Consider the following 27,654-nt stretch of genomic DNA (forward strand, 5'->3'; position numbering starts at 1 on the left):
TCCAGCACAATAAACAGCTTTGGAATCTGACTGCCCCAGCACACCCATGAGCTTTGGGACCTCAGGCTTCCTAATTGGGAGAACTTGCTTCTAAGAGTCAGAGACAAGAACCCAATTCACAGGTGGTCATTAATTAGCTCTTGGGTAGATCACACACCTGTTCAGGCCTCAATTAAGAATTACAGTTACTGCGCAAGCACAATGACCTGAGTTCGATCTCTGGTACCAAAAAAAAAAAAAAAAAGAATTACAGTTACTGGGGGCTGGCAATTTAGCTCAGTGGTTTCGGCGCCTGCTGTGCAAGCGCAAGGACCCAAGTTTGATGCCCAGTACCAAAAAGAAAAGAAAAGAAAGAATTACAGTCACTGGCCCAGGGATTTAGCTCAGTGGTTCTGCTGCCTGCCTCGAAAGTGCAAGGTCCCAAATTTGAGCTCTGGTACCAAAAAAAAAAAAAAAAAAAAAGAATTACAGTCACTTATCCTTTAAAGAGTGTTGATGTACTAAGTGCAGTTGCCTTTTCTTCATTAGATACATTTTTTAAAACCTTATGAGAATTCCAGTTTTGGCTTCTAAGATGTACAGAACTATCTGGAACATGGTTCATTTTTCAGGTCGTGTTAGGTTAGACCCCTGGAGTTGTAAATCTTTAGTGCTGAACTTTTAACAAGAAATGTGGGGCCGGGGATTTAGCTCAGTGGTTTCGCTGCCTGCTGCGCAAGTGCAAGGACCGGAGTTCGATCCCCGGCACCAAAAACAAACAAACAAAAGAAATGTGGTTCTTGGCATTAGTCTCGGTTAAAAATGTTGGTGTATGAAGGCTATAAATGCACGCTTACACAGTTATCTGATAGGACACTGGAGAAGGTCCAGTGTAAAAAAACTGATAGTTTGTATTTACTAATGAAGAAAGCATGCAAGGAAGGAGCAGGATGAAGGACCAAAAACTTAGGTGAAAAGCTTCAAAACCCAGGTCATAGGTGAACTCTGGATTTAGTGTAGCCTGGAGTCTAGTGTCTTCAGATTCTTCTTCAAGTGATATTTAGAATTTTAGTTTCAAAAATGCATCGAATCCTTTAGATATTTTGATAGTAAAAGTTTCTTTTTTTTTTTTTTTGGTACCAGGGATTGAACTCGGGACCTTGAGCTTGCGAGGCAGGCGCGGTGCCACTGAGCTAAATCTCCAGCCCAAGACACTGTCTTAAAATTAAAAAGGCTGCTGGCGAGCAGGACGCGAGTGGGAGCGGTAGGCGGTGCCCGGAGCGCCAGGCTGGGCAGGTCGTGCAGGGCTGTGCAGGGGAGGGAACCGGCTTCGCTTGGCTTGGAGACAACTGTGTCCTGGAGCGAGGGACAGAAACAGCTGTCAAGAGTCACCCGGAGTCTTGGAGGGCAAGACTCTACGAGGCACTGGCTGCAGAAAACGACAAGGACAGCGTGACAGTGAGACCTTGGCGCTCTGCCCTGGACTCCCGGGCGCGCAGTGACCCGGCCCAGGCGTCGCGCAGTGGGAACTGCCACCTCCCCACGAGCTGCCTTCTCCACCTCCACGCTCGCCAACCCACAATCTAAGGACCGCGAGATCTGCAAATGGAGCTGCCCGTCAAGCTCCCAGCCTCTCTAGAAGAGAGGGTCTTGGAGGCGCCGAGGTCCTCCCAAGGGTGCAGCAACAGAGCCCGCCGAGACCCGCAGACCAGCACCTTACTGGTCCGCGCCCTGCGTGCGGGGAAGGCCCCGGGGAGCTGCGTGCGCATGCGCGGCCCCGCCTGCCGGGCGGGGGACGGGGCGGGACGGGCGCCGGGCGGGGCCGTGACGTCACTGCGCGCGTGGCTCCGGCTGCGCAGGGACAGCTGGCGCCTCATAGGGCGGCCGGCGAGCGAGTCGCAGGCGTGGGGTGCTTCTGGCCAGCAGGTCCCACTTCGAGAGCAGCCGCCGCCTTGCACTGCTGCACCATGTCCGGGCAGCTGGAGCGCTGCGAGCGCGAGTGGCACGAGCTGGAGGGGGAATTTCAGGAACTGCAGGTAAGGCCGGGCCACCTGGTCCCGCAACTCTGCGTCCTGCGGGGCAGCGCCCCAGCCTTCCAGCCGTGCCCGGCCCAGGAGGTGGGGCGCTGGGGACTGCGGTGCTTCCGGCCGGGCCCTGGGCGCTGGTGGCCGGCATGGACCCTGTGCTTCGCGTCTCCCAGCCCTCAGCCCCTCCCCGGGGCGCACGCTCGGAGCTCCCCACTCCCGCCGCCTCTCGCCAGGCTGCACCGCGCATTGGCCGCTGCAGGAAGTTGCTCTGTGGCCCCCGAGGGCCAGTTCCAAGTGTGTCCTCGTAGGGGAAGCCTGCGGGGGTGGTAGGTATGGGGGTCAGAGAACATCGCTCCCTCCTCTGTGGGGTCCCCCCAGCCCTGCGCCCGAGTCTGTTCACCTCGGGCCCCGCAGCTGCAGACTGGAAGCTGTGCTTAGGAACCGCTCACCTTGAACCCCAGGCTGTGCTTGGGGGGCCCTGGTGTGGTGCCCACCTGCCCGAGCTGATGTGGCCTCTTGAGCGGCGTCTGTCAGCTCCACAGCAGAGCCGCCTCCCCCCGGGTAGAGGCTGCGCCCTGCCTCGCCCTCCTGGCCCGGGCCTTCCAGGGAGGGGGTGGGGCGAGGACGGGGGTGAGGCCACGGGGGAGCGGCATCGCCACCGGGCCGCTGGCGGAGCGGCGCTCCTGATAGGAGGTTTCGAGAGGCATCAGCCACTTACTTTGCCAACTAGAGGCGTCTCAGGAAACCCCGGGTTTGACCAAGCCCTGGGACTCAGGGAGCGTTTCGGGTTGTTTTCTCAGGAGGTTGTGGTGTGTGCCCGAAGTCGCATCCCACACCTCAGCTGCAGCATCCTGAGGTTGCTGTCCCGGCAGCTCGGGCTGCAGTTGGCTTGCCGGGCTAGTGCCGGCAGGGAGGGGAGGGGTCACCTCGGGTGTCGGTCTTTCCACATTTGAGGCTGTAGTGCGGGTGTTTGACAGGCAGCCTGGGCAGGAGAGAGGCTGCCATTTCACACGGGTGCCGGGGACAAGGAGACAGGACTGTTCCCTTTCGTGCCCGGAACAGGGTGTTGGGGTTGGCACCTTCTCCTCCAGGTCTAGGACTTGGGTCTCTCCCGCATCCCAGGGGACTGTTTGCTCCACTCTCTTAGCCACTTCTTAGCCCTTTGTCCCACTGGGCTCTGAGGTCAGGTCCAGCGTAGAACCACCGAGTGGGCTCTCAGGGTCCGGAGTCGGGAAAGAGGAGAGGGTTGTGGGGTGTTGTTTTTGTTGTGATCCCTTTCCCTTGCCCTGCCTTAGACCAGGAGGAGGAGGCGGCTGCTTACACTTCAGAGCCATGCAATTAATGCAATTAACAGCAATTAGCTAGCATGTCTTGGCAGGCAGAGTCGCAGAGGAGTCCTTTGATTTGTTATGTTCTTTTCAGTGTCTCAGATGCCCTGGTGTGACAGTGACAGAGAAGGTGGGAGTGAAGTCTGCATTTCAGCCCTGGTGTGTAGCAAGGGCCGGCTGACTGGAAGCCCTGCTGCCTTCAGCACAGTTCTTTGCTTTGTGGACTCTAAGGGCCAGGAGATTGAAACTGGGAGTTAAGCAACTTGGAAATCATGGAGCCAGAATTATTATTATTAGTGTGTCCTCATAGTGGAAGGCTGAGGGGGTGGTATATACTGGGGTTCAGAGAACATCACCCCCTCCACAGTGGGGTCCCCCCACCTTGCACCCAAGTCTCTTCACCTTGGAAGCTGAGCTGGGTGCCTGGGTGTGGTAGTGCACACTTGTCATGCCAGCACTCTGGGAGGCTGAGGCAGGAAGACTGGAAGTTCAAGCACAGCCTAGGCAGTTTGTCAAGATGCTGTCTCAAAAAAGAACTGGGGATGTGGCTCACTGCAAAGGCCCTGGGTTTGATCTGTAGTACTGCGGAAAAAAGAAAAAGAATGGAGGGGAGACTGGGGGAGACGAGGTAGGGTGCTCTGCGGGAGGAGGGATTTTGCTGCTTTTGGGCATTGGTGGCCTGTTGGTGAGTCAGGGACAGGGACAGTAGCCACCTGGTGGTCAAGGCCATAGATGGGAGCAAAAACACTTCTAAGCAGAATCTTGGCTGGGCTGACTGATGGAACTGAATTTAATTCTTGCAATGCTGGGAGGCGCCCTCGCCCTGGTATTAAATAGAGCTCCAAACTGAGGCAAAAGTCTATGGAGCTGCTTGGTGAGCAGGGAGCCTGCTGTGGGTGTGGTGGCAGACACCAGTGGGAAGCCTTTGGTGGGTGACAAGGAGGACACAGGCTGTGGGGGAAGGATGGGGAGCTGCACCTAGAAAGGGTAACAATAAAAAGGACCCTATTTTTTTTTTTTGGTACTGGGGATGGAACTCAAGACCTTGCTCTTTCGAGGCAGGCGGTGGCACAACTGAGCTAAATCCCCAGCCTTGTTTTGTTTTTGAGCCAGGATCTCACTATGTAGTTCAGCCTGGCCTTGAGCTCACTAGCCCAAGTTGCCCTACAACTCGGCGCAATCCTCCTGCCTCAGCTTCCGAGGATCACAGGCGTTCGGCACCACGCCCAGGTTGCAAAAGACTTTTTTTTTCAGCTGAAAGTCCTGGTCTATCTAGATTTCTCTACATTTGCCTGGGAATCTGGACTTGTGGATTTCTTGCCCATATCTCCGACTCTGGGGTGATGCTTGTGTCTCTGTTTGAGCTCTCCTTCCTCTCTTGTGCTTTCTGAAATGAAGGAAAGAGGAAGCCTGATTCTCAGACCCCAGGGGACCTGAAAGGTCTTTGGACTCTCACCCCCCCCCCCCCCGACAGGAAACCCCAGGGCCCACCTGGGACTTTCAGAGGAAGGATGAGTTTTCTCTGGATGGTGATTCAAGTCTGTCAGGGCCTTGCTGGCCTCTGGGGACAGCTGAGCTTTTTTTCCATGAGGACTTAGTTTTGGGCAGTTGGGGTTTTGGAGAGTTGAGCTTTGTTCTGCAGCCAGCACCTGCCTGGCCCCTGGCCTGTGGTGTGACGTTAAAGGTCACCACAGTCATGGTGGCAGGTGATTTGAGCAGTTCATGCCTTGTGTCACTGGAAACCTGACCCTGTCCCTCCCAGCCCAGGATGGCAGTGGCCCCATGTGCCTTTCCCTGGGAGGCCTGGGGGGGCCTTGTGGGGCCTTAGGAAGGTTTTGGTGTTACTGAAATGGACATCCCTCTGGCTGCTGCCCAGTTCAGTCCCTGGCGTGACCAAAAACAAAGAGATTAGGGAGGTGGGCTCCAAGCAGGAAGTTGAATATTGTTTCATTAAAATCCCACATCATCCCATTTTATTTTATTTTATTTTATTTTATTTATTTATTTATTTTGGTACTGGGAGCGAACTAGGGACCTTGTGCTTGTGAGGCAGGAGGGCAGAACCACTGAGCTAAATCCCCACCCCCATTATCCCATTTTATAGAGGTTAAGTAGGTTACCTAAGGTCACATGGTTCTTTTTTTAAAAATTAATTTTATTGGTATATTTAAGGTATACAATATAATGACATTCATCATTGGAATATATGGTTCTTTTTTTTTTTTTCTTTTTGGTACCGTGGGATCAAACTCAGGACCTTGTGCTTGCAAAGCAGTTGGCTGGAATACATGGTTCTTAAGTACTGGATCAAAGATTCAAACAGACTGCTAAATACCGGAGTCCTAACCACTACTCCTCAGGGATGCCTTTGTCTCTCTTCCATCTTTCTTTTATTGTTGTTGTTTGTTTTGAGACTGGGTCTCATCTTGTAGTTCAGGCTGGCCTTGAACTCACTATGTAGCCCAGGCTGGCCTGGACTCATGGCAATCCTGTCTCAGCCTCCTGGACCGCTGGGATTATGAGCTTGGTGGTGCACCACACCCAGTGTGGGCTTTTTTCTTTAGAAGCAGGTGGTGTGAAAACACTGGACCAGGAAGCAAGATTCATGGGTTCAGGTCCTAGCTCTGCCACTACCTAATACTGAGGCCAGTCATCTCTCTAAGCTTGAGTGTCTTGACCTTGCCATCCTCCTGCCTCTGCCTCCCAGAGATCTAGGATTAAAGGCTTGGGCCACTGTGCCCAACTTCAGTTTTTTTATTTACAAAACAAAGAACAAAGGCTGATGATGATGACAACAACTGACAGCAAACTAAGTGACACATGGATGGTCTCATGTCAACTAAACAACAGTCCTCTGTTTTACAGATAGGGGATTGAAACTGACATGTTAAGCATCTTGGAAATCATGGAGCCAGAATTATCATTAGTAGTAGTTTGTGTTTGTTTGTTTGTTTGAGACAGGGACTTGCTGTGTAGCTCAGGCTGGCCTCAAACTTGCAGTGATCCTCCTGCCTCAGCCTCCAGAGAGCTAGGATTGTTATGTGCCACCACAACCAGCTTTGAGCCAGAATTTGAACCCAGGCCTCCTGTTTGAGTCAAATGCTTTCTGTTTTCTTAATACAGTGGGTTCCAAAATGATCTTTTTTTTTTTTTCCAAAATGATCTTGAGGTGCTAGATTTAGAAGAAAACTGTTGAACTTGCTGGATTTCTTCTCATTTGTATAGAACTTCACATAATACATTGGTCAGGACTCTTAGTTGCAAGTGACAGAAACCCAGAGTTTTAAGCAAAGAAGGACGATTATTGGCTCATAGATTGGGAAGCCCAGTAGCAAAGGGCTTCAAGCAGGGCTGAAGCCAGGTGCACCTGTGCTGCTTTTCCCCTCTGACAGCCTCGACCTTAGGCACTGTGTCCTGTTTTGGTGCAGACAGCCTCGGGAAGCCCCAGGCCAACATCTACTAACCTAGCAAAGCAGGCCGACACATCTCTCCCTCGCCCTTTAGTTTTAGCCAGAGTCTAGGACTGGCTCTGTTTGTCCTGGCAGTGGCTGTGTGATTGTCCCTTACCCAGTCACTGTGGCGCTGAGTATCCCCGCCTCTGTCATGTCTGCCTCAGTAGCCTGGAAACAGGATTTGTGCCGCCCACAGTACGTGGGGCGAGTGTGTGTGTGTGGTAATCCCATAAAGGAAAATCACTAGAAGTAGAAAGCAGAAAAGGGATGCTGGGTAAGCCTCTGCCTCGGGGGAGGGAGAAAGAATAAAAATGGTTCAGATCTGTGATTCCCAAACTGTGTGCCGAGGCATGCCCTGGGGACCCTGAGCAAGGGAATTGGGGCCTCTGGGCTGATCTCACTGAAGCAGTGTCTTGGTACAATCGCTTGCCCATATCTCACCCCCATCCTTTTCACAGCTGAGAAACTGAGGCACGCAGTGCTTAGTGAACTCAGTTTGTTAGTGGCAGCCTTGGATTTGGGCTGCTGTCCTCTGACTGCAGAGTCGGGGGCCCATGTGTCCAGCACACACGTGTGTCTTCCACTCACGACTCCTGTACAGACAGCACTAATCGACCCTGGCATGAGGCTCACAGTCTTTCCCAGGCCAGAGTCCATGTGCTTGAGGGGAAATCAACTCGTTGTCCTTGTCGTGTTTCTGTGGTGAAGGGGCCTCGGTGAGAGGTCAGCATCTGAAAATCTACTGAAAGATGATTTCTTCAAAGGTGAGCCATATAAAAAGGAATGACTTGAAAATGTGCTGCTCATAAGAGGTGCCCTGTGAGGCACTGCACTCTGATGGCTGCCACGTCCCTGCTGTAGTTTGCCCGATGGCCACCAGCTCCCGATGCTCCTGGGCTGGAGTCCTGCCCACAGGTCTGGGAATGTTGTATCTCACGATTCTTGCAAGGGATGTTGGCTCAGGAGGTCTGAGTCCCCCATGCTGGTGTCCCTGCCCAGCCCACTTATGATAAGAAGGTACCTCCAGATGCTCCACAGCCATGCAGGGAGCTGGAGTCATTCCGCTCACCTTCCCAAGGGGTGGGAGAGGCGAGGCTCTCGGAATCCTTTATCGGAAACTTTCCTGTTAGTGTCTTTTATCCCTGGAGGGTGCAGTTAGATGCGTGGGAAGGCCACTTGGGGCTCCCAGCTTCCAGCTAATGTTAGTGCAACTCTTTATTCTTTTCTTTCATCCAAATACAATCCAGTCTGCATGGTTATAAGTAATATATGTCCAGCCGGGCATGGTGGCACATGGCTGTAATGCCAGCACTTGGGAGGCTGAGGCAAGATGATGGCAAGTTCCAGCCAGCTCGGGCAGCTTAGTGACTTAGCGAGACCCTGTCTCAAAATTTTAAAAGGGCTGGGGGTGAGGAGGCTGGAGTGTGATACCCTGGGTTCAGTCTCTAGTACTGCAAAAAAAGAAGGGAAGAAGAGAGGAAGAAAAAGAAAAAAAAGTGGAAAGATGCAGGTCAGTACCATGCATGAGTAAGGGTACGTGCGTCTACCTTGCAAGTCCAAAGACTTCCAGAGGAAGGGTAAAGACCAAACAGCACCGCAGGGCCCGGCAAGAAGTGGACGGCTGTCAGGAGTCTCCCGGAGAAGATGGGGTGATTGTCAGGTGTGATGGGATTAAGGGGGACCTTGGCTGTCCCCCACAGGGACCCGTGACCAGGCCTCACCCCACGAGGTGAGGGTGTGTGAGCTCGGAGAGGACTCCTTGCTGGGGAAGCGGAGCCATTGTCAGGAGCTGCGGTGATTTAGGGTGCAGCCATCCAGACAGGAAGCAGGAAGAGCAAGATCACAGCCCTGCTCCTGCTGCCTGCCTGTCCTCTGCCCCCTACACCCATTGGTCAGAGCCAGCTGTGCAGCAGAGCAAGGGGGCTCAGTGGGATGGTGCATGGAGGCCAGAGAAATCCATCTAGGCTGGCTATGGGGTACAGAAATAATAAGCAGAGCTGGGCATGATGGTGCATGCCTGTGATCTCAGGACTCTGGAAGCTGAGGCAGGAAGATCACCACAAGTTCGAGGCTAGCCTGAAGTACAGAGTGAGTACGTTGCCAGCTTGAACTACATAGCAAGATCCTGTCTTGGAAAACCAAAACCAAAACAAATGACAGCAACAACAAAAAACCCCCAAAAATAACTAATGAAAAGTACTCGCTTCTTTGTGGGAAGAGGATGGGACTATCATCAGGGAAGGAAGGAGAGGCGGCCTTCAGCTTCCTGTGCACTATTACTACTAAAATGAAGGTTAGAATGTGGGAGTCAGTGATGGGCTTGTCCATCTTTTTGTGTGTGTGTGTGTGTGTGTGTGTGACAAGGTCTCACTACATAGTTTAGGGTGGCCTTGAACTTGCTATGTAGCCCATGCTGGCCTTGAACTCAAGGTGATCTTCCTGCCTCAGCCTCCCAAGTGCTAAGATTACAGGCATGCAGCACCATACCCAGCCATGTCTGCCTGTTTTGTATGCCTGAAATATTTCACAGTAAGATAAGCAGTAGACTAAGCACTAATGCAATGATACCAGAAGGATTATTAAGAAAAATAGCTGTACAGCTCAGTGTCGGCCGTTTTTGTCCTGAGGACTACAGGAGTGTCATTCATGGCAGATTGCAGCAGCATGCTGTGCTTGAATTCCTGCTTTTGAACAGGTGTCTTAGCATCTGGCCATTTATTTGCCTGTAGCGTTTTCTGTATAATTCCTCCCTTTCTCCCCAAGCTTTGTTTTCAGGAGTTCCATCCAGCATGCTACAGGACAAGATGGGCCTGCTAGGGCTGCAGAATCACATCCTTTTCTCCACAGCTGCTGCTCTCCTTGTGCCCCCAGTGCTCTGGGTTATTTTTAGATGGAGCAACTTGATGTGGGCATCACTCATGTTTAATGACTCAGGGGAGAGCTCTGCACAGAGTGGACTCTGAGTTTGGGGTGCGTGACCCAGCCCACTGCTGCCCAGCTCACAAATAAAAGTAATGGTCCAGCAATTTGGCATTTTCTTTAAAAGTCAGAAATTTAAGCCGGGTGTGGTGGCACACACCTGTAATCCCAGCACTCAGGAGGCTGAGACAGGAGGATAGCCTCTAGTTCTAGGCCAGCCTGGGGTACAGAGTGAGATCCTGTCTCAAAAAAACAAAACAAAACAAAGCAAAAACCAAAACCACAAAACATGACAGTGTATCCTCATCTACCTTAGGCCCCAGGTCTGGCAGCAGGTGACTTCTAGCTCTTCCTCAAAGTCAAAATGGCAATGAAAGGTAAATGTATTGAATGGATGCAGGACATCGAGGTAGCCACGATGGCACAACTAGACACCCATGAAAGAGGACTTACAGTACTGCCTCCTGAAGTGGCAAGGACTGGGCGTGGTGGCCCATGCCTGTAATCTGAGCAGGGAAGGCTGAGCCAGGAGGATTGATTCGAATTCGATTCCAGCTTGGGGTGCATAGTGAGTTTAAGACCATCCTGGACTATACAGCAAGACCCAGTCTCAGAAGAAACAAAACAAAACTAAACAAAAAAACCCAAAAGAAAGTGGCAGGAATGATAGGTTAAGTGTGCTTAGAGTGAAAGGGAGGATTTTGAGGGAGATTAATGGTAATGTGTCTTTTACTGTAATTTAAAACTGGCCAAATAGTAACCTTATTTTTTGATCATACCTCATATGATTCCAGTTGTATGAATGAGCAGGAGCACAAATCCATGAAGACTGAGAGGAGGTGAGTGGTTTGTCACTCTGGGAAGAGGAAGAAAATGGGGTGTGGCTGCCAGTGACCCCAGGAGGTCTCAGTGAGTGAAGGGGGCTCTGACCCTAGATCGGGTGATGGTCGTACCAGTTGGCACAAGTATGGAAGTCACCAGATACACTTAAAACAGGTGAATTTTATGCTACATAAACTGCACATCCGTGAAGTTGTTAAAAATAGTGCTTTAGGTCTTAGGTAGAAAAAACTCCTATGGGTGTTGGGGTGTTAGGGCGAGGAAGGGCTTCAAGATGCCAGCACCCAGGGCGAGAGATGGGTAATCCTGAGCCCAAGGTTTGTGGCTTCTCTTCTGAACTAGCATTGGTTGATTTAGGCCAGAAGGAAACCTCTGTTCTTTGACCCATTGGTCTGGATTCTGACATTTGTCTCTGAAATGAACACACAATGCAAACTGGCAAAGCCATGTACAGCAAAGAAGTGAGATGTCAGAGGTGTGCCACTGTGTGCTGGAAGCAGATTCAGGCGGGTATCACTCGACTTTTCATTGCTGAGATAAAACACTTGACAGTTTGAAAAGGATAAAAGGTTTATTTTGGCTTACAGTTTCAGAAGTTTCAGTCCATGGTCATCAGGCTCTAGGGCAGGAAATATCTTGGCAGAAGGGCCTCATGGAGTAAAGCTGCTTCCTTCATGGCCACTAGGAAGCAGAAAGAGCAAGAGAACCAGAGAGGGCTGGGTGTGGTGGTACATACCTGCAATCCCAGCACCTCAGAGGCTGAAGCAGGAGGGTCCCAAGTTTGAGCCCAGCTTGGACAACTTTAGACTTAGGAAGACCCTATCTCAAAATAGGAATTAAAGGGCAAGGGGAGCTGGAGATGTAGCTCAGTGGGAGAGCTCTTGCCTAGCTTGCATAAGGCCCTGGTTTCCATCCCCAGTACCAGGATAAATGAGTGGGTGAATAAATAGGGTTGGGGTTGTAGCTCAGTGTGAAAGTCCCGGCTTCAATCCCCAGTACTGGGGGAGAAGGACAGAGAGGAGGGGCTGGGGACAGGATGTGCCCTTCCAAGGTGCCCCCAGTGACAGCCCGCTCAGCTGGACGTGGTGGTAATCCCAGCAACTGGGAAGGCTGAGGCAGAAGATTCATGAGTGCAAGGTCTACCTGGGCAATTGAGGGAAGACTGTTTCAAAATAAAGCGCTGGAGTATAGCTCAGTGGTCGAGTGCTTACCTAGGGTGTGTGAGATCCTGGGTTTAATTCCCCAGTGCTACAAATAAGAAAGAAAGAAAAGCAAGCAAGCTGGCCAGCTTAGTGGCACAGAGCTTCTCTTCTCGGCAGCCTGTTGCCAGCCGCGCACTGACTTCCGCTGGTTCCAAACTCGTCACCTTGCATTGGGCAGCTGGGGGAGGCAGGAGCTGATGGGTTCTGGTGGGTTCTGAGGGGCCAGGCTGGGGTCCTGTGCCCCACCCCCAGCCAGTGTCCTGGACGGTAATGGGGAGACAAGGCTCGCCAGAGAAGCTGGGGATGCAGACGACAAGAGGAACCGCTCGCTGTTTGGCAGAAATGCTGGAAGCTCCATCTGGCTGCCGGGTCCTTGGCAGAGGCCGGATGTGGGGCTGGCGGAGGGCTGGTAGGGCTGCTGCTTCACAGCACCCCATCCTGGACAAGCAGCTCGTAGCACAGTCCACGTGCAGGTTCAGAGGGAGATAGGGACGGGTCCTCTCCACCTGCCCGAGCCCAAGGACAGTGCTAAGGACGGTGCTGTAATGTGGTGTGCTGCCGTGGGAACAGAGTAGCGTCTCCTCCTAAACAGAATCACTGCATGGCCAAGCAGTTCCCTGACAGGCGTGTGCCTGAAAGAAAGAAAAGGACGGAAAGCAGATCTCGTGCACATCATGCACAGAGCAGCATCATTCACATGAGCCAGAAGGTGGAACAATGCATGTGTCCACTGGATGCATGAGGGAACAAACAATATGTGACGTAGCTTCGTGGTGAAATATGATGCAGCCCTCAAAAGGAAGCAGAATCTGATGCCTGCTGCAGTGTGGATGGGAACTTGAACACATTGTGCTGAGTGATAAATAACCAGTTCCCAGAAGGACACATGCTCTTAAGCCCACTTAGATGACATCCTGAAGGGAGTTTCTCAGAGTCAGAGAACAGACTGTGGTTGTCCGGTTTGGGGGGAAGGAGCAGAGAGACTGTTGGATGGGTTCATCATGTCAGAGAGCGTGATGGGAAGTCCTGGAGATGGGTGGGATGAGGGTTTGCAGCAGTTGAATGTGCTTAACGCCACTCATTGTACACTCACAGCAGTAAAGATGGTCAGCTCTATGTCATGTTTGTTTTATCACAAAACAGCTGGGCGTGGTGGCACTCAGGAGGCTGAGGCAGATGGACCTCTGTGAGTTCGAGGCCAGCCTGGGCTACATAGTGAGTTCAAGGTCAGCCTGAACTACACAGAGAGACCCTGTTGCGCCCCCCCCCGGACACACACACACACAAAAAGGCACTGGGCATGGTGGTGCACACCTATGATCCCAACTACTCTGGAGGCTGAGGCAGGAGGATCACAAGTTTGAGCCTAGCGTGGGGAGCTTAGCACTTAGTGAGCTGCTGTCTCAGAATGGTGAGGTGGCAGCGGTGAGGGTGATGGTGGTGTGGAGACTCCAAGTTCAATTCCCAGAGCCACCAACATAGACAAAACACAAAGCAACAACAAAAAGAGAGTCAGGCACCTGGAGAAAGGTAAGGCTCCACCAGACGAACCAGAAAGTTCACACTTCCTGCAGCGTGTGAAGCTGGCCTGGGTATAGGTGAGGGAACCCCAGGGACAGACTGTCACATGGAGGTCCTTGTTTCTGACCTCCCACCGTGTGCCCCCTTTATGGCCGCCAAGTTCGGAGTGGGGAGCTGAGGCTGGGAGGCCGGGGTGGGGTCTCTCTCAGCACATCTCTGGTCAGCAGCACAGTGAGGGACCTGCAGGAAGCACAAGGACCCAGTAGCAGAGGACACACTCCTGGCACGGCTCACACCTTACGGCTGAGCAGAAAACATCACAGTAGAACCTGCTGAAAATGCCCGGGAAAAGTTAAATGTTGGTGGCACCGAGTGTAGGTGTGGGGTAGCACGCCCGTGTACTGTGGTTGGGGGTGCACTGGGCACAGCGCTGATGGGCCAGTGCGCTGTGACTTACAGAACTCAGGACAAGCCGCATTCTTTGAGCCAGGCCTTCCCCGCTTCCCTCGCTGGGAGAGGAGCTGGCATGGCATCCGGAGGCAGAGCAGGGCACTGCACAGGGTCCCATTGCTGATCAGTCTGGAAGCGGGGTTGCTTAAATCACCTGGGATTTTTGTAGCTTGACGCACTTTCCAGGAGTAAGAAAGGTGAAGTAGTAGGGCAGAAGCCCCGGTGCTCTGACAGTGGGATTCCCGAGTGAAAGGCTTCTTCATTTCTCAGGCGACAGAGGGGACGGCTAGCAAGAGTGAGGGGGCAGCCAGCTGTTGCTGGGCATAACAGCACTGACTATCAGATCAGGAACTCTGTGGGTCAGGGATTTACACAGAGCTTGGTGGGGAGGTGAGGCTGTGCTTTATGGAGTTCGGAGTCTCAGATGGAGACTTGAATGGCTGGGGTAACTCATGAGACTGAGGCTGCAGTCATCTGGATCTCTCTCTCTTTCTCCCCCCTGAGGTACATCTCTAACCCTTGTTTATTTATTTTTTATTTTTTTAAATTTGAGACATGATCTCACTGAGTCACTAAGTTGCCCAGCCTGGGTTTGAACTTGAGATCTTCCTGCCTCAGCCTCTCAGACTGCTGGGATTCTAGGTGTGCATCACTGTGCCTAGTTTGGAGATTTTTTATTTTATTATTTTATTATTTATTTATTTATTTTTGGTACCGGGGATGGAACTCGGGACCTTGTGCTTTCGAGGCAGGCACCAGAACCACTGAGCTAAATCCCCGGCCCCTGGTTGAACTTTTTGCTCCCAAGAGTTAATATACCAGCACATAAGATGGAAGCTATATGGCCTTTTGTGACTTCTCAGAAGTTGTGTGGTAGTGGGTGTGGTAGCACACACCTATAATCCCAGCACTCAGGAGGTTGAGGCCGGAGGATTGCTGTGAGAGCCTCTTTCAGAAAAAAACCCAAAAAACAAAGCTGTATGGAGTCACTTTGCCATATCCTGCTGGTCAAATTTGTCAAAAGCCTACTTAGATTTAAGGGGAAGAAACAGAGACTGTCACTTGAGGTCCCCTTAGGGACCCAATGTGGTTTGGTTGGGGAGGCAACAGTGGACTCTGCCATTTGCATCATGGGGCTTTCAACTCTGTTTTAAGGATAAATGGACCCACTGTTGCTGTATCCCAGACTGGGAAGGGGAGTGCAGGGAAAGCATTTGCATATGGCTGGCTGTGGCTCAATGCTTGCACCCATTGGTGTGCTGGGTTCTCTTTAGCTAACTCTTGGCTCTCCTGTTACACCTGGCTGCAAGGGAGCCTGGGAAATGTAGTCTGTAGCTGGAAGGGATGCTGGGAAATGTAGTCCTTATCTTGGCAGCCATATACCCAGCCACAATTTGGAGGGGTTCTGTTACTGAAAGAAAACAAAAGAGGCTCCGTATTAGGAGAATTACCTTTTTTTTTGTTTTTGGTACCAGGGGTCAAACTCAGGACCTTGTGCTTGAGAGGCAGGTGGCGGCACCATTGAGCTAAATCCCTGGTCCTAGGACAATTACTTTTTGCAAAAGTATGTATTTTTTGTATACATGCATATATTCCTATATGTTTATAGAAATAGGTCTGTATAGCACCTTGAGACCATAATGTTAAGTGAAATAAATCAGACACGCAAGCTTACATATTGCATAACTTCTCTTATTTGAGAAACTCAGAGTATAAATAATTACAAATAGCAAAAGATAAACAGTAGGAGACAGGGAGATAGATCTTCTGCAAATTGGAAAGCAATCCAGAAATGGTGGGATGGGGGAGCAGAGAGGAGGGGAAGGAGAACAAAAGGAATTAAGATGTGTTGAGTACACGTACCTACTCCTTAAGATGAATGTAAACATTATGCACTACAAACAATACTAATTAAAAAGTTAAATTAAATTCTGAAGACTCACACCAAACTAATTGCTGAAATATGAATGAGTTGGATAAAAGGGGGATGTTACATTATCTGTGTCTTAATCATGAAGAATGTATTCAGGTGTAATTTGTGCACATTCTGATTTATAGTAAGAATGGAAACTGTGAAGAACCAATGCTCCACGTTATGAGTTCTCCTTAACGAAGATGCAGCAGCAGCAACACAGGGTGCCACACCTAGATGGATGCCAGGAACCTGGGGCTGGTGTGCTCTGAACAGTGGGTTTCAATAAGTGTTCGTTGAATAAAAAAAAAAAAAAGAAAGAAAGAAAAGAAAAGAAAAGAAAAAAAAGGATCTGAATAGAACTTAGATGTACGTGGAGGGAGGGGGAGGGAGGGGGAGGTCGCTCAAGATGACTAAGTCCTGCCTCACTGCTCAGCAGGTGACTGCCGCTGTGACTACTGTATTACACAGTCAACGGTTTGCTAAGAGGGTGGATATTATGTTATGTGTTCTTATTACACAGAAGTAAATAGCAATAAAGGAAGCAGGAGGAAACACTTGGAGGTGGTGGGTGGGTTTATTGGTGATGGTGGGAAGGGTTATACTTATCCCCAAACTTACCACATTATATACATTAAATGTGTAGGGCTCACAGCTTGTTGTATGTCAGTCATTCCTCAATAAAAGTACGTTTGTGTGTGTGTGTGTGTGTGTGTGTGTGCGCGCACGCGCGCGCATGAGAGCATGTGGGCCCGGGCCTTGCACATGCTAAGCATAAAATGTTTTTATTTTTAAAGAAACACACTGCTAGGTGTGGTGGTGCACACTTATAATCCCAGCACCTGAGGCTGAGGCAGGAGCATCACTGTGAGCTGGAGGCTAGCTTGGGCTGTGTGATGTGACCCTGTCTCAAAAACAAACAAACAAACAAAGAACCAAGCAAAACCCACCCCCACACACAGATTTATGGAGTACAGCCTGGAAGAAAATGTAGAAAAAGGACTGGAAGGAAAAATTGGTAGCAAAGTTTGGTTCTAGGGAAGAGGGAGAAGATGGGTTCCCAGTATATTCAAAGCGGATGTTAGCCGTGGCTGTAATGTTTGAATTTTTTTGTGTGTTTGAATTTTTGTTGTTGTTGTTGTTTTGGTACCCGGGATCAAATTTAGGTCCTTGTGCTTTCAGGGCAGGCTGTGGAACCACTGAGCTCAATCCCTGGGCCAGTGTGTGTTTGAATTTTTAACAAGGACACTGTCTTCATGTTTTACTTGTGACATTAAATATTCATCTCCCTGGAAGAGGACTCGGTGTGCATCTGGCAGCTGGTTCTGCAGCCCTTCTTGTCACTCCGTGGTAGAACCTAACACTGAAGTGGGGAGGTTGTGCTGCCCTATATCTCCCAAGACTCTTATCCCAAGACCCCACCGTCCTGAAGATGTTCTCTTCCCGGTCCTCCCCCTGTGGACCTGGAGGCTTTCCTTTGTTATCAGCAGATAGTTTTTATTTTTATTTTTTGGGGGGGTTGAGACAGGGTCTTGCTGTGCAGTTCAGTCTGGCCTTGAACTCACTATGTAGCTCAGGCTGGCCTCTTCCTGCCTCAGGCTCCTGAGAGCTGGGATTACAGGTGTGTGCCACCAAACCGAGTTTTATTTTTTGAGACAGGGTCTTACTAAATTGTTTAGGCTGGCCTTGAATTTATAATCCTCCTGCTTCAGCCTCCCAAGTGGCTGGGATTACAGGCATGCTCTGATGTGCCTGGCTCACAACAGATGTTTATGTCAGTACAAGGCTGTCAGCACTGAAGAATTCAGAAGTGATTTAATACAGTTCCCCTTCACACAGCTAACTGAGCATTTTATGTACTTATTTATTTTCGGTGCTGGGGATTGAACCCAGGACCTTGAGAATGGTAGGCAAATGCTCTACCACTGAACTATACCCTCAGCCCTGGGTAAAAGTAGGAAGTTGGTCACTGTGGGGCGTGGTGATCCGGCAGTCAGGAGCATCTATGGAGGACTCGCCTTGATCCTCCTGGTTCAGCCTCCCAAGTGCTGGGGTTTCAGCTGTGCACCACCACACCTGTCTGAGCCCCTGTTTCAGCGGTCAGTGTCCAATCCTAGCATCACAAAAACAAGCAACAGTCCGTGAAAGAGTCCAAGGCACAGCTCTGTGTTAAGGGAGACTAGAGATATTAGCTGTACTATAAGGGACAAAACCGAATGGGACCCAGGGCCTGGAGGCAAAGTGCCATAAAAGAGACAGCAAAGTGTGAGTTGGGATGGTACCCGAGGTACTCGCATTGCAAGTTTCAGTTCTGTGTATTTGACAGTTGGATCTGGACATGAAAGAGATACGCTGTTCCCAGGACAGACACAGTTCTTGGAGGATGGGCAACGTTTTTCGGTAAAAGGCCAAATAGTGGAGACTTTAAGCTTTGGGGCCTTATGGTCTCTGTCCCAACCAGTCTCCTGCTGCTGCAGGGCCCAGGCAGCCACAGAGTCTGTGTAAAGAGTGGGCATGGCCGTGCCAGTAACACTAGGGATGGAGGCTTCGACTCCAAGTACACGTCATTTTCACACAATACGTAATAGTTGTCTGATTTTTTTCAACCCGGTAAAACCCATTTCCATCTTACTGTCCAAGCAAAATTAGATAGCTAGCTTTGGCCAGGGGGCCGTGGTTTATTGTTGCCCGATCTAGGAAAAGACCCAGACACACTCTGGAGATAAGCAAATATAGCATGAGGCAAACAGTAGGTGAATCTGGGGGAAGAGTATAGAGGGATTCTTTGTATTGTTCCTATAATTCTGCAGGATTGAATTTTTTTTTTTTTTTTTTTTTGGTACCAGGGATCGAACTCAGGTCTTTGCACTTGTGCAGCAGGTGGTGAAACCACTGAGCTAAATCTCTGGCCCAGGATTGAAATTATTTTAAAATTGTGAGGTATGGAGGCACACGCCTGTAGTCCTAGCACTCTGGGAGGCTGAGGCAGGAGGATTGAAAGTTTAAGCCCAGCTGGGCATGGTGGCCCATGCCTGTAATCCCAACACTTGGGAGGCAGAGGCAGGAGGATGCCACAGTTCAAGGCCAACCTGGGCTACAAAGTGAGTTCAAGCCCAGCCTGGGTGACTTAGCAACTTAGCTGGGAATGTGGTTCAGTGTGAAGGCCCTGGGTTCACTCTTCAGTACTGAAAAAATTTTAAAAATCATAATAAAAGTAGAGCATGTTTCCTCCACGGATGTGTCAGGAAGGGGAGAGGGAGGCTGTGATTCTTTGCATTTTCCAATTGAATGGATAGTGACTCCCTCACCTGTTTTTGGCTGTTGCTCCTTATTATCTGCCCATTTTGTTATCTTCATTTCTTTTTGATTTCTTCCTCTGGTTTAATTAACTTTTTGTTTTGTTTTGAGAGACAAGGTCTTGTTAAATTGCTAAGTTTCCTAGGCTGGCCTTGAACTTGTGATCCTCCTGCTTCAGCCTCCTGTGCAATACCACACCCAGCTGGTTTAACTTTCTTATCTAGGGACCCTGCTCACCAGGCGTGAGAGTTTAGGCTCTGTCCTCACTGTCTGACCTCCCCTTTCCTCTCCCTCTGGTAAATACACTTCTCTACCAGCTAAGGAATCAGCCATTTTACCGATGTCCCCTGGCCCAGTGATTTTAATTTCATGTTCTTCGTCCTCTCACTTCTAGAGGTGTTATTTATTGGCAGGTGTGCTGTGCAGCAGTTCAAGAATGGAGTGTTTGAGCCGGGGATTTAGCTCATTGGTTTTGCCGCCTGTTGTGCACATGTGCAAGGACCTGAGTTCAATCCCCGGTACCAAAAAAAAAAAAAAAAAGAATGGAGTGTTTCCTACTATCTAGAATCTATAAAAAATCCCCCCAAAATCAGGCCTCTCCAAATATAAAGACCCAGTTCAAAAATGGGCATCTGAAATGAACAGACATTTCTCAGACAAAGAAGTAAAAGCAGCAAATAAACATGAAAAAATGTTCAACATCACTGGTCATTCGAGAGATGCAGATGGAAACAACACTGAAATTCTACCTCACCCCAGAAAGGATGGCTGCTATCATGAAATCAACCAACAACAAATGCTGGCGGGGGTGTGGGGAGAAAGGAACCCTTCTCCATTGTTGATGGGAGTGCAGACTGGTACAACCACTGTGGAAATCAGTATGGAGATACCTCAAAAAACTAGGACTAGAGGTCCTATTTGACCCAGCTATTCCTCTGCTGGGTATCTTTCCAAAAGAATTAAAAGAATCAGCTGGGGATTTAGCTCAGTGGTTCCAGCGCCTGCCTCGCAAGTGCAAGGTCCCGAGTTTGATCCCCAGTACCAACAAAAACAAATTAATTCTAAAAGAATCATACCACAGTGGTATATGCACACCCATGTTTATAGCAGCACAGTTTGTAATAGCTAAAGCTTGGAAACAGCCCAATTGGCTATCAGCTGGAGACTGGATAAAGATTTTTTTAAAAAATAAAATGGAGTACTACTCAGCCATAAAGAAAGAAACTAGAGACATTTATAGCTAAATGGATGCACACTGAGGTGATACTCTTCAGTGAAATAAATAGGACACGTGTAAATATGGGAATGGTTTCTCTGGTGTGAAGAACTAAAAGTGTAAATAAGGTTCAAAATGTGTAATTGATAATGTGAAATAGGAAGAAAAGGTTTAAAGGAGTAGGGGAAGTGGGAAGGGTAGGAGAAAGGAAAAAAGGGAAAAGAAAAAATATGAGAAAAGGAAAAAATGGAAACAAAGTCTTTGTAAATGGGGAAGGGTGGAAGGGGTGAAGGGAGGGCAGAGGAATGGGGAAAAAATAAGAACCAAGATGCATCATCTCAATGATGAATGTAACTGCATTGTATACCTAAAATGTACCAATAAACTTAATAATAATAATAATAATAAAATGAAGTGTTTCATTCTCCCATCATTGGGACAAAATGTCTTCTTGTGGCTCTGAATGGTTATTTCCAAGAATGGGATATTGAGTTTATTGAGTAATTGTGTCTGGGATAGGGAGGGTGGCCCTAAGAGAAGAGAGGGAACTATGTGCTTTTCCTACAACTCTCTTCTTCCTGGATTGGAAACTCAACTCAAAGTGAACAGAAAGTGAAAAGGAACATATCAATGTCTATAACCTAGAGCACTGGCCAGCCTGCCATTCAGACTCACCAAGAGTAAGCTGAAATCCATCTTGCTATAATAAGATACCTGGGACTGGGTACTTGGTAAGAAATAGAGGTGTATTTTGGCTTATGGTTTTGGAGGGTGAAGAGTCCAAGCTCAGCGCATATCTGGCAGGGGCCTCAGACCGTGTCCCATGGTGGAAGTCTGTGGGTGTCAATGGGTGCGTGCGCAAGAGCTCATCAGTTCAAGAGAGAGACTTGAGGGGAGGTGCCAGGCTTGCTTCTCACAGGTCATTCTCGCGAGTATTAACCCAGTCCCCTGAGTCCCATTGGCAAGAGTCCCTTCCAGAGGTGATGCTCCTGTGGCCATAATTACCTCCTACTTAGTCCCATTTCTTCAAGGTCCCACCCCCCGCTCTGTCCCATTACTTGGGGACCAAGCTTCCAGCATATGAACCTTTGGGAGACAAGCCATATCCAAGCCATAACAGATGCTATAAGATTGCTGTTTCTTACTTTTAATTGTTTTTCTGCCTGGCTTCATCGATAACAAGGCTTCCCCTACTCATAACAGCCCAAGGGGAACTTTTTCAAGATTACCAAACCCAGCAGAAAAGAGCATTTGGGAACCAGGCCTTTCAGCCAGAGTTCCAAAACTGGCTCTCATTGGTCAGCAGGAGCCACGTGTTCAGGTTTGAACCAATCAATTGCCAGGGATCTGGAGGATTCTGATTGGCCAGCCTAAATCATATGCTAACCTGGAAAGGGGGACCTCCAGCTTCACTCAAAACTATCTGGACTAAGAACTGGCAAGAGGTGCACCTTGATGATATATGTAATTGGTTGCTTTTCCCATCAGGTTACCGACTCAGATGGTGGGTCAGGGTGCCTTCCTGAATTCCTGTCCTGATTTTTAAGGCACATCCTTGGAGGTCATACTGTTTCAACTGTCAACCTATGACCTCTGGCGTCCTTTCTCCCTAACCCCTGACCCCTAACCTGCTCGTGTTCTCCCATACCTTTCCTTCAGGAGACACACAGGATCTACAGGCAAAAGCTGGAGGAGCTGACTGCCTTACAGACCTTGTGTAGCGGGTCAATCAACAAGCAGAAGAAGTGCCTCAAGGACTTGCGGCTGGAGCTCCAGAGGTATGTGAGGCTGAAACTTGAAGGAGCTCAAGAAGTACTGAGCAATATCATCAGCCTATTTTTTATTTTTATTTTTCCTGTGTTAGGGATTGAACTCATGGCCACTCTACCACTAAACTGTGCCCCTAGCCCATTTTATTTATTTTGAGATAGTCTTGCTATGTAAGTTGCCCAGGGTGGCCTTGAACTCGTGACTGTCCTGCCTCAGCCTCCTTAGTAGCTAGGATTATAGTCATACTGGCCATACTGGCACCTTTTTTGTTTTGGTTTGGTTTTTGAGTCAGGGTCTCGCTATGTAGTTCAGGTTGGCCTTGAATGTGCTAAGTAGCACAGGCTGGCCTTGAACTGGTGGAAATCCTGCTTCAGCCTCCTGAGTGCTGAGATTACAGGCCGCCTAAGGCTCCATTTTTTTGGTACTGGGGATCAAACTTGGGACCTTATGCTTGTGTGGCAGGCAGGCAGAATCACTGAGCTAAATCCCCACCCCTAAGGGTCCTTTGGTTTTAAGGGACCAGAACCCAACTCAAAACTGGCTTAATCAAAGAATGGAAATTTTAATGGAAAAAAACAGGAATAACTTTAGGCATCACTGGATCCAGGAGTCAAAGGCTGTTTGTAGAAATTGGATTTTTTCCTCTCATTTCTGCTTTCCTCTAGTTTGGCTTCATTTCAGGCTGACTCTTCCTGGTCACTGAGATGGGCTCATCCAGTGCCAAGCTCTGTCCACTAGCTTCCAAGTGGCATGGCTACCCAAATATAAGGCAAACTGCTTGTTTCTCTGTCTAGACTTTCACATGCTTCTGTATCCTCTAAAATTCAGGCTCTTCCTTTAAAATAGGTTTTTTTGGTTTGTTTTTTGAGTTAGGGTCTCACGGTAGTTCAGGCTGGATTTGAACTCACTATGTAGCCTAGTCCGGCCTTGAACAGTGATCCTCCTGCCTCAGCCTCCCGAGTGCTGGGATTACAGGCTCTTCCTTTAGCGTAGTGAGGAAAAACAGGGGCTTTGCCAGCCAATACCCACTGAGCTCCTGCTGTGTGCCAGGTATTATTCCTGATGCTTCTTGCTGTGTTTACTCAGGTCTTCCTCATGGGCTGTCCTCTGGCAGGTGGGCCTGATGGTAACCCTAGAAAACACGGAAGAGAGATCCAAGGACTTTGCCAAGATCACAAGGCTCCAGGGAGCCAGGCACATGCAGAGGGTACAGAACAGAAGCTGCAACTGGGCATGGTGGTGCAGACCTGTAATTCCAGCACTCTGGGAGGATGAGGCAGGAGGATCTGAAGTTTGAGCCCAGCCTGGCCAATTTAGTGAGACCATATCTCAAAATTAAAAAAAAAATTTTTTTTTTAAAGGGCTGGGGTTATAGCCCAGTGTGACATCCCTGGGTGCAATCCGCAGCCCACATAGAAACAAAAACAAACAGAACTAAGGTGTGGGCTGGGTTGGGCAAGCTGAGGGTGAGGAGCTGGCAGTCCAGACCCTTCCTCTATCTGAGGGACACTGCTCCCTTGCCTCCCCCCAACCATAGGTACAAGCACCATGCAGGTCGGGAGGAGGTGGAGCTGGTCCAGCAGATTGGCGCACACATCAAGGAGCGGCAGAATGTCTTCTTTGACATGGAGGCCTATCTGCCCAAGAAGAACGGGTAGGAACGAGAGCCCTGGGGCCTGAGGTTGACAGGCGGTGAGGGGAGTGGAGATGGAGAGGAGGAGGATACTCCCCCACAGGTTCTTCCAGTCCAGGAGGCGTCCTCAGCCTTCGGGTGGCTGTGCCCGCCTGAGAGGACTCTTCCCAGGAGCCAGCCCCTGTGTACCACATGTGCCACCTGGGGTCCAAAGGAAGGTGTTCTCTCCCAAGAGAACCGAGCTGTGTCGAGTGCCTGTTGTGCAGCCCCCAGCACTGTGCTGGGAGCTCCCATGACGCTGGTCACTTATCCTTAGCCACAAATTTTCACAAGGTTCGGAGACATGAGTGAGCTTCTGGCCTGGGGGCTCAGCCCAAGCTTGGCCGGGTCAAACTCTGTGAGTTCGGTGGCAATCGTTTTCTATTCTTTTACAGCATCACATAGACCCTCCTGCTTCTCTTGCTGGTTCTTTGTGCATTTTACAACAGTCAGTAATCTTTATATTACAAATGATACAAAATCGAACTCAAGTTGTAAAAGAAAAAAAATGGAGGATTCACTGTCTCCTGTAACTAAAACGTCCAGATATAGCTTCAGTGTTGGCTGGATCTTGCTGCTCAAATGATACTGTTAGGAACTCTCATATAGCTTTATTTTCTAATGTATACATTTCATTCTTAGACTTTACAAACTTTATAAACTGCCCCCCTTCCAGTTCTACCTGCTTAGTAATTCTAGGAAGCAATTATGGGAAAAGTCCCAGGACTGATTCTCTGTGGCCTATATTGTGTCACGTGACCATTCATAGAGCAGTCAGGTGGATGTACTCCTTTGATTGGCTGAGCTATGGTCATGTGCCCTCCCTTAGGGAAATGGGATGGGGGTCACATGATCATTCTTAAACCAATCAGAAGGATGCCCTGCTTTGATTGGCTGAGCCATGGTCATGTGCCTACTACTTCTGTGGCTTGGTTGAGAGGTGTGATTCTCTGAAGAGTCCTGTGCTGCCCCTGTAGGAAATGCGGCTTGGTTTCTTCTCTATACCTCTGCTCCAGTTCTAGCAGATTGGCAATGCTCTGAAAATCCACTCATAGCTAGAAAAAAAAAAAAGAGCCCTTCCATTCTCTTCTCCCTTCACACTTTTACTTATTCTTCCAAAGCCAATTCAAATGTCACCAGCTCAGCAAAGTCTTTCTAAACCTCTGACCCTCTGGAGTTTATCCTTCCTCCCTGAAGTGCTGCAGCCCTTTGTTTGAACCTTTGTTAGTACAAGCCTCTTTCCATGAATAATTCTTGCCATTTCCTGTCCAAGCTAGACACACACATACACAAGGACCCAGAAATTCCGCTCCTGGGTAATTACTGGTGAAATAAGTCTTACGTCCTCCAAGAGACAAGTATGAGATTACTCACAGCAAACTGGCCAGACACCAGAGGCCAGCATTGTATGATTGTGTTCATATGAAATGTCCAGAACAGGCACATCCCTGGGGACAGAGAGTAGGTGCAGGGTTGCGGGGTGCTGGGGGAGGGAGACTGTTATTGGGGGTGGAGTTCTTTTTGAATGATGCAAATGTTCTGAAATTAGGTAATGGTGATGGTTGTACAACATTGTAAATATATTAGAAACCATTAGATTGTGTAAGGCTAAATTTTATGGCATGTGAATTATACCTCAATATTTTTTTCAGAAAGTATGTTCACAGCCAAAAACTGAAAACACATGGATAAGTCTGGAGGACCTTATGCCCAGTGAAATAAGCCAGATACAGAATGAAACATACGCATGATCTTATTTATACGTAGAATCCAAAAAGGGTGAAAATTGAATGCACAACAAAGGAGAGCAAAGAGTTGTCACCAGTGGGAAGGGACTGGGGTAGATGAGGAGATGTTTCAAGTTTTGTAGGATGACAAAGTCTAGAAATTGGGCTGGGGATTTAGCTCAGTGGTTCCGGCGCTTGCCTCAAAACCGCAAGGTCCCGAGTTTGATCCCCGGTACCAAAACAAACAAACAAAAAAGTCTAGAAATCCAGTGTACAGCACAAAGACTATGGTTAGGAATGTACTCTTGCATATTGAAAACTTGCCAAAAGTAGATTTTGTTTTGTACTGGATATTGACTCTAGAGCCTTTGCACTGAGCTATATTCCCAGCCCTTTTTAAAATTTATTTTTATTTATTTATTTATTTTTGCCCTTTTTAAAATTTAAAAGTTTTTGTTTTTGTTTCTTGTTTGCAGCAGGGTCTCACTATGTAGTCTGTCTGGCTCATGCACCCCATGTCTGGCTCATGAAAATATTCTCAGCATGCACCTACAAAGATAAAAAAATCCAACTAAAACACAAAGACTGAGAACATGCCAAATACTCAAGAGCAGGAGAACTAAATCAGTGGTAGCCATTCCACTCAGTGGAATGCCGTTCTCCACAACAAAGAAGGAGGCAGGGGAAATGTGTGTGACACGGGTTATGCTCCCAGTGTACCCCTGAAGGAGAGCTGCCAGGCATGAAAGATTCCACAGAAGTTCAGAAACAGGCAAAACAAGCCAGGTGTCATGGCACATGCATGGAATCCCAGCACTTGGGAGGCTGAGTCAGGAGCATCATCATGAGTTTGAGGCCAGTCTGGGCTCCACAGTGAGTTCAAGGCCAGCCTGAACTGCCTAGGGAGACCCTGTCTCAAGAAAAGATAAGTAAAAAAATCACGATGCTAACACTGAAGATGTGCACTTGTGAAGATTATGCCTAATTTTTTTTTTGTAGCAAAGTTATATTTATTTAAGATAGGAAAAGAAACAGATCCTATGGAGTAAATTTGGGCCAAGTAAAAGTAGGAAAGTACACCCTACAGCACGAGGGTGAACCACCACGCAAAAGAACACAGAGGCCAAGCCTTACTTTTATTTATGTATTTATTTTAGGTTCTTTTAGAGACAGGGTCTCACTATGTAGTTTAAGCTGGCCTTGAATTCACTATGTAGTCCAGGCTGGCCTCAAACTCATGGCGATCCTCCTGCCTCAGCCTTCCAACAGCTGGGATTATAGGCACACACCACCATGCCCAATTTATGCCTTAATTTTATTTTATCTTATTTATTTATTTTTAATATCAGGAATCAAACTCAGGGCCTCACGCTTGCCAGACAGGCACTGTGCCACTGAGCTACATCCCCAGCCCTATTCCTTAATTTTAAAGAGCATCCTTTTTAAATTGACCTAGAGATTACACCTGTGCCTTTGCCTCCGTGGCTGGAATTTAGTCACATGCCACATCTGGGTTTCAGAGGAGGCTGGGCATCAGGGGCTGTGAGTCAGCTTCCATGGAGAAGTGGGCTCATGACACCATTGTGCATGCTGTTGCCAGTTTCTCTAGTTAATCATTGTTGTCCCTTGATGGTTGACTGCCTGGTTGACTGCTTGTTTAGTGTCCTGTTTTCTGATGTTGGTACTTGTCACTCTTAGTGTGTGTAGGTTCGGCTGGGTGCGCTCCCGGGGCTGAGTGGCGTGGCCCTCACAGCTCTGTCTTTCCAGGCTCTACTTGAACCTGGTCCTCGGCAATGTGAATGTGACCCTGCTCAGCAAGCAGGCCAAGTATGTACCCCTCTCTCCCCAGGGGCCTGGGTGCACCTGCCCCTCAGAGAAGACGGAACCAAGCTAGGGTTTGTGCAGAAATCAGAACACGTTAGCACGTGGGGCCCTGGGTTTTGGTCTTTCTAGCCCTGTCCTCAGTGAGTAGAGCACTGGGGGAACCTTCCTTCCTTCCTTTTTTCTGTTGTGGTGCTGGGGATTGAACTCAGGGCCTCGTGCATGCTGGGGAAGTGCTCCACAGCTGAGCTGCACCACCACCCCTCCTTCTGTCCTCCCCTGGTCACTCTACGGTGGCCAGAACTCCCTGTCTCCACGTATGCTCTGTTCCATGCATGTCACAGCGTTTCTTACAGGAAGTGGGGCTTCCTGTCCACCCATGTAAGTCCACGTCTGGGTGATCGTGACCCCTGGTGTTTGTTTTTGCTTGTGGGAACGGGGTCCAGAGGGTCCAGAGTCCTGCCCCAGAATTTAGGGACGGGGACCTTTTGTAATTGATCCTCTTTCCCTCTTGGTTGTCA

General features: G+C 49.0%; 1 protein-coding gene across 1 annotated transcript in view; it reads left to right on the forward strand.

Moving 5' to 3' along the window:
* Positions 1–1,795: 1,795 nt before the first annotated feature.
* Positions 1,796–27,654, forward strand: part of Tmem120b (transmembrane protein 120B) — a 41,935-nt gene continuing 16,076 nt past the window's right edge. Inside the window, exons 1-4 of the mRNA XM_004843861.3 lie at positions 1,796–2,015; positions 21,803–21,921; positions 23,451–23,567; positions 27,080–27,139. Of these exons, the coding sequence (XP_004843918.1) occupies positions 1,947–2,015; positions 21,803–21,921; positions 23,451–23,567; positions 27,080–27,139 (365 nt within the window). The 5' untranslated portion in view covers positions 1,796–1,946. The remainder of the gene's footprint in view (positions 2,016–21,802; positions 21,922–23,450; positions 23,568–27,079; positions 27,140–27,654) is intronic.

Source organism: Heterocephalus glaber, unplaced genomic scaffold, assembly GCF_053883595.1.
Source record: "Heterocephalus glaber isolate CG9 unplaced genomic scaffold, H.glaber_assembly_v1.0 deba00001687, whole genome shotgun sequence".
NCBI lineage: Eukaryota > Metazoa > Chordata > Mammalia > Rodentia > Bathyergidae > Heterocephalus > Heterocephalus glaber.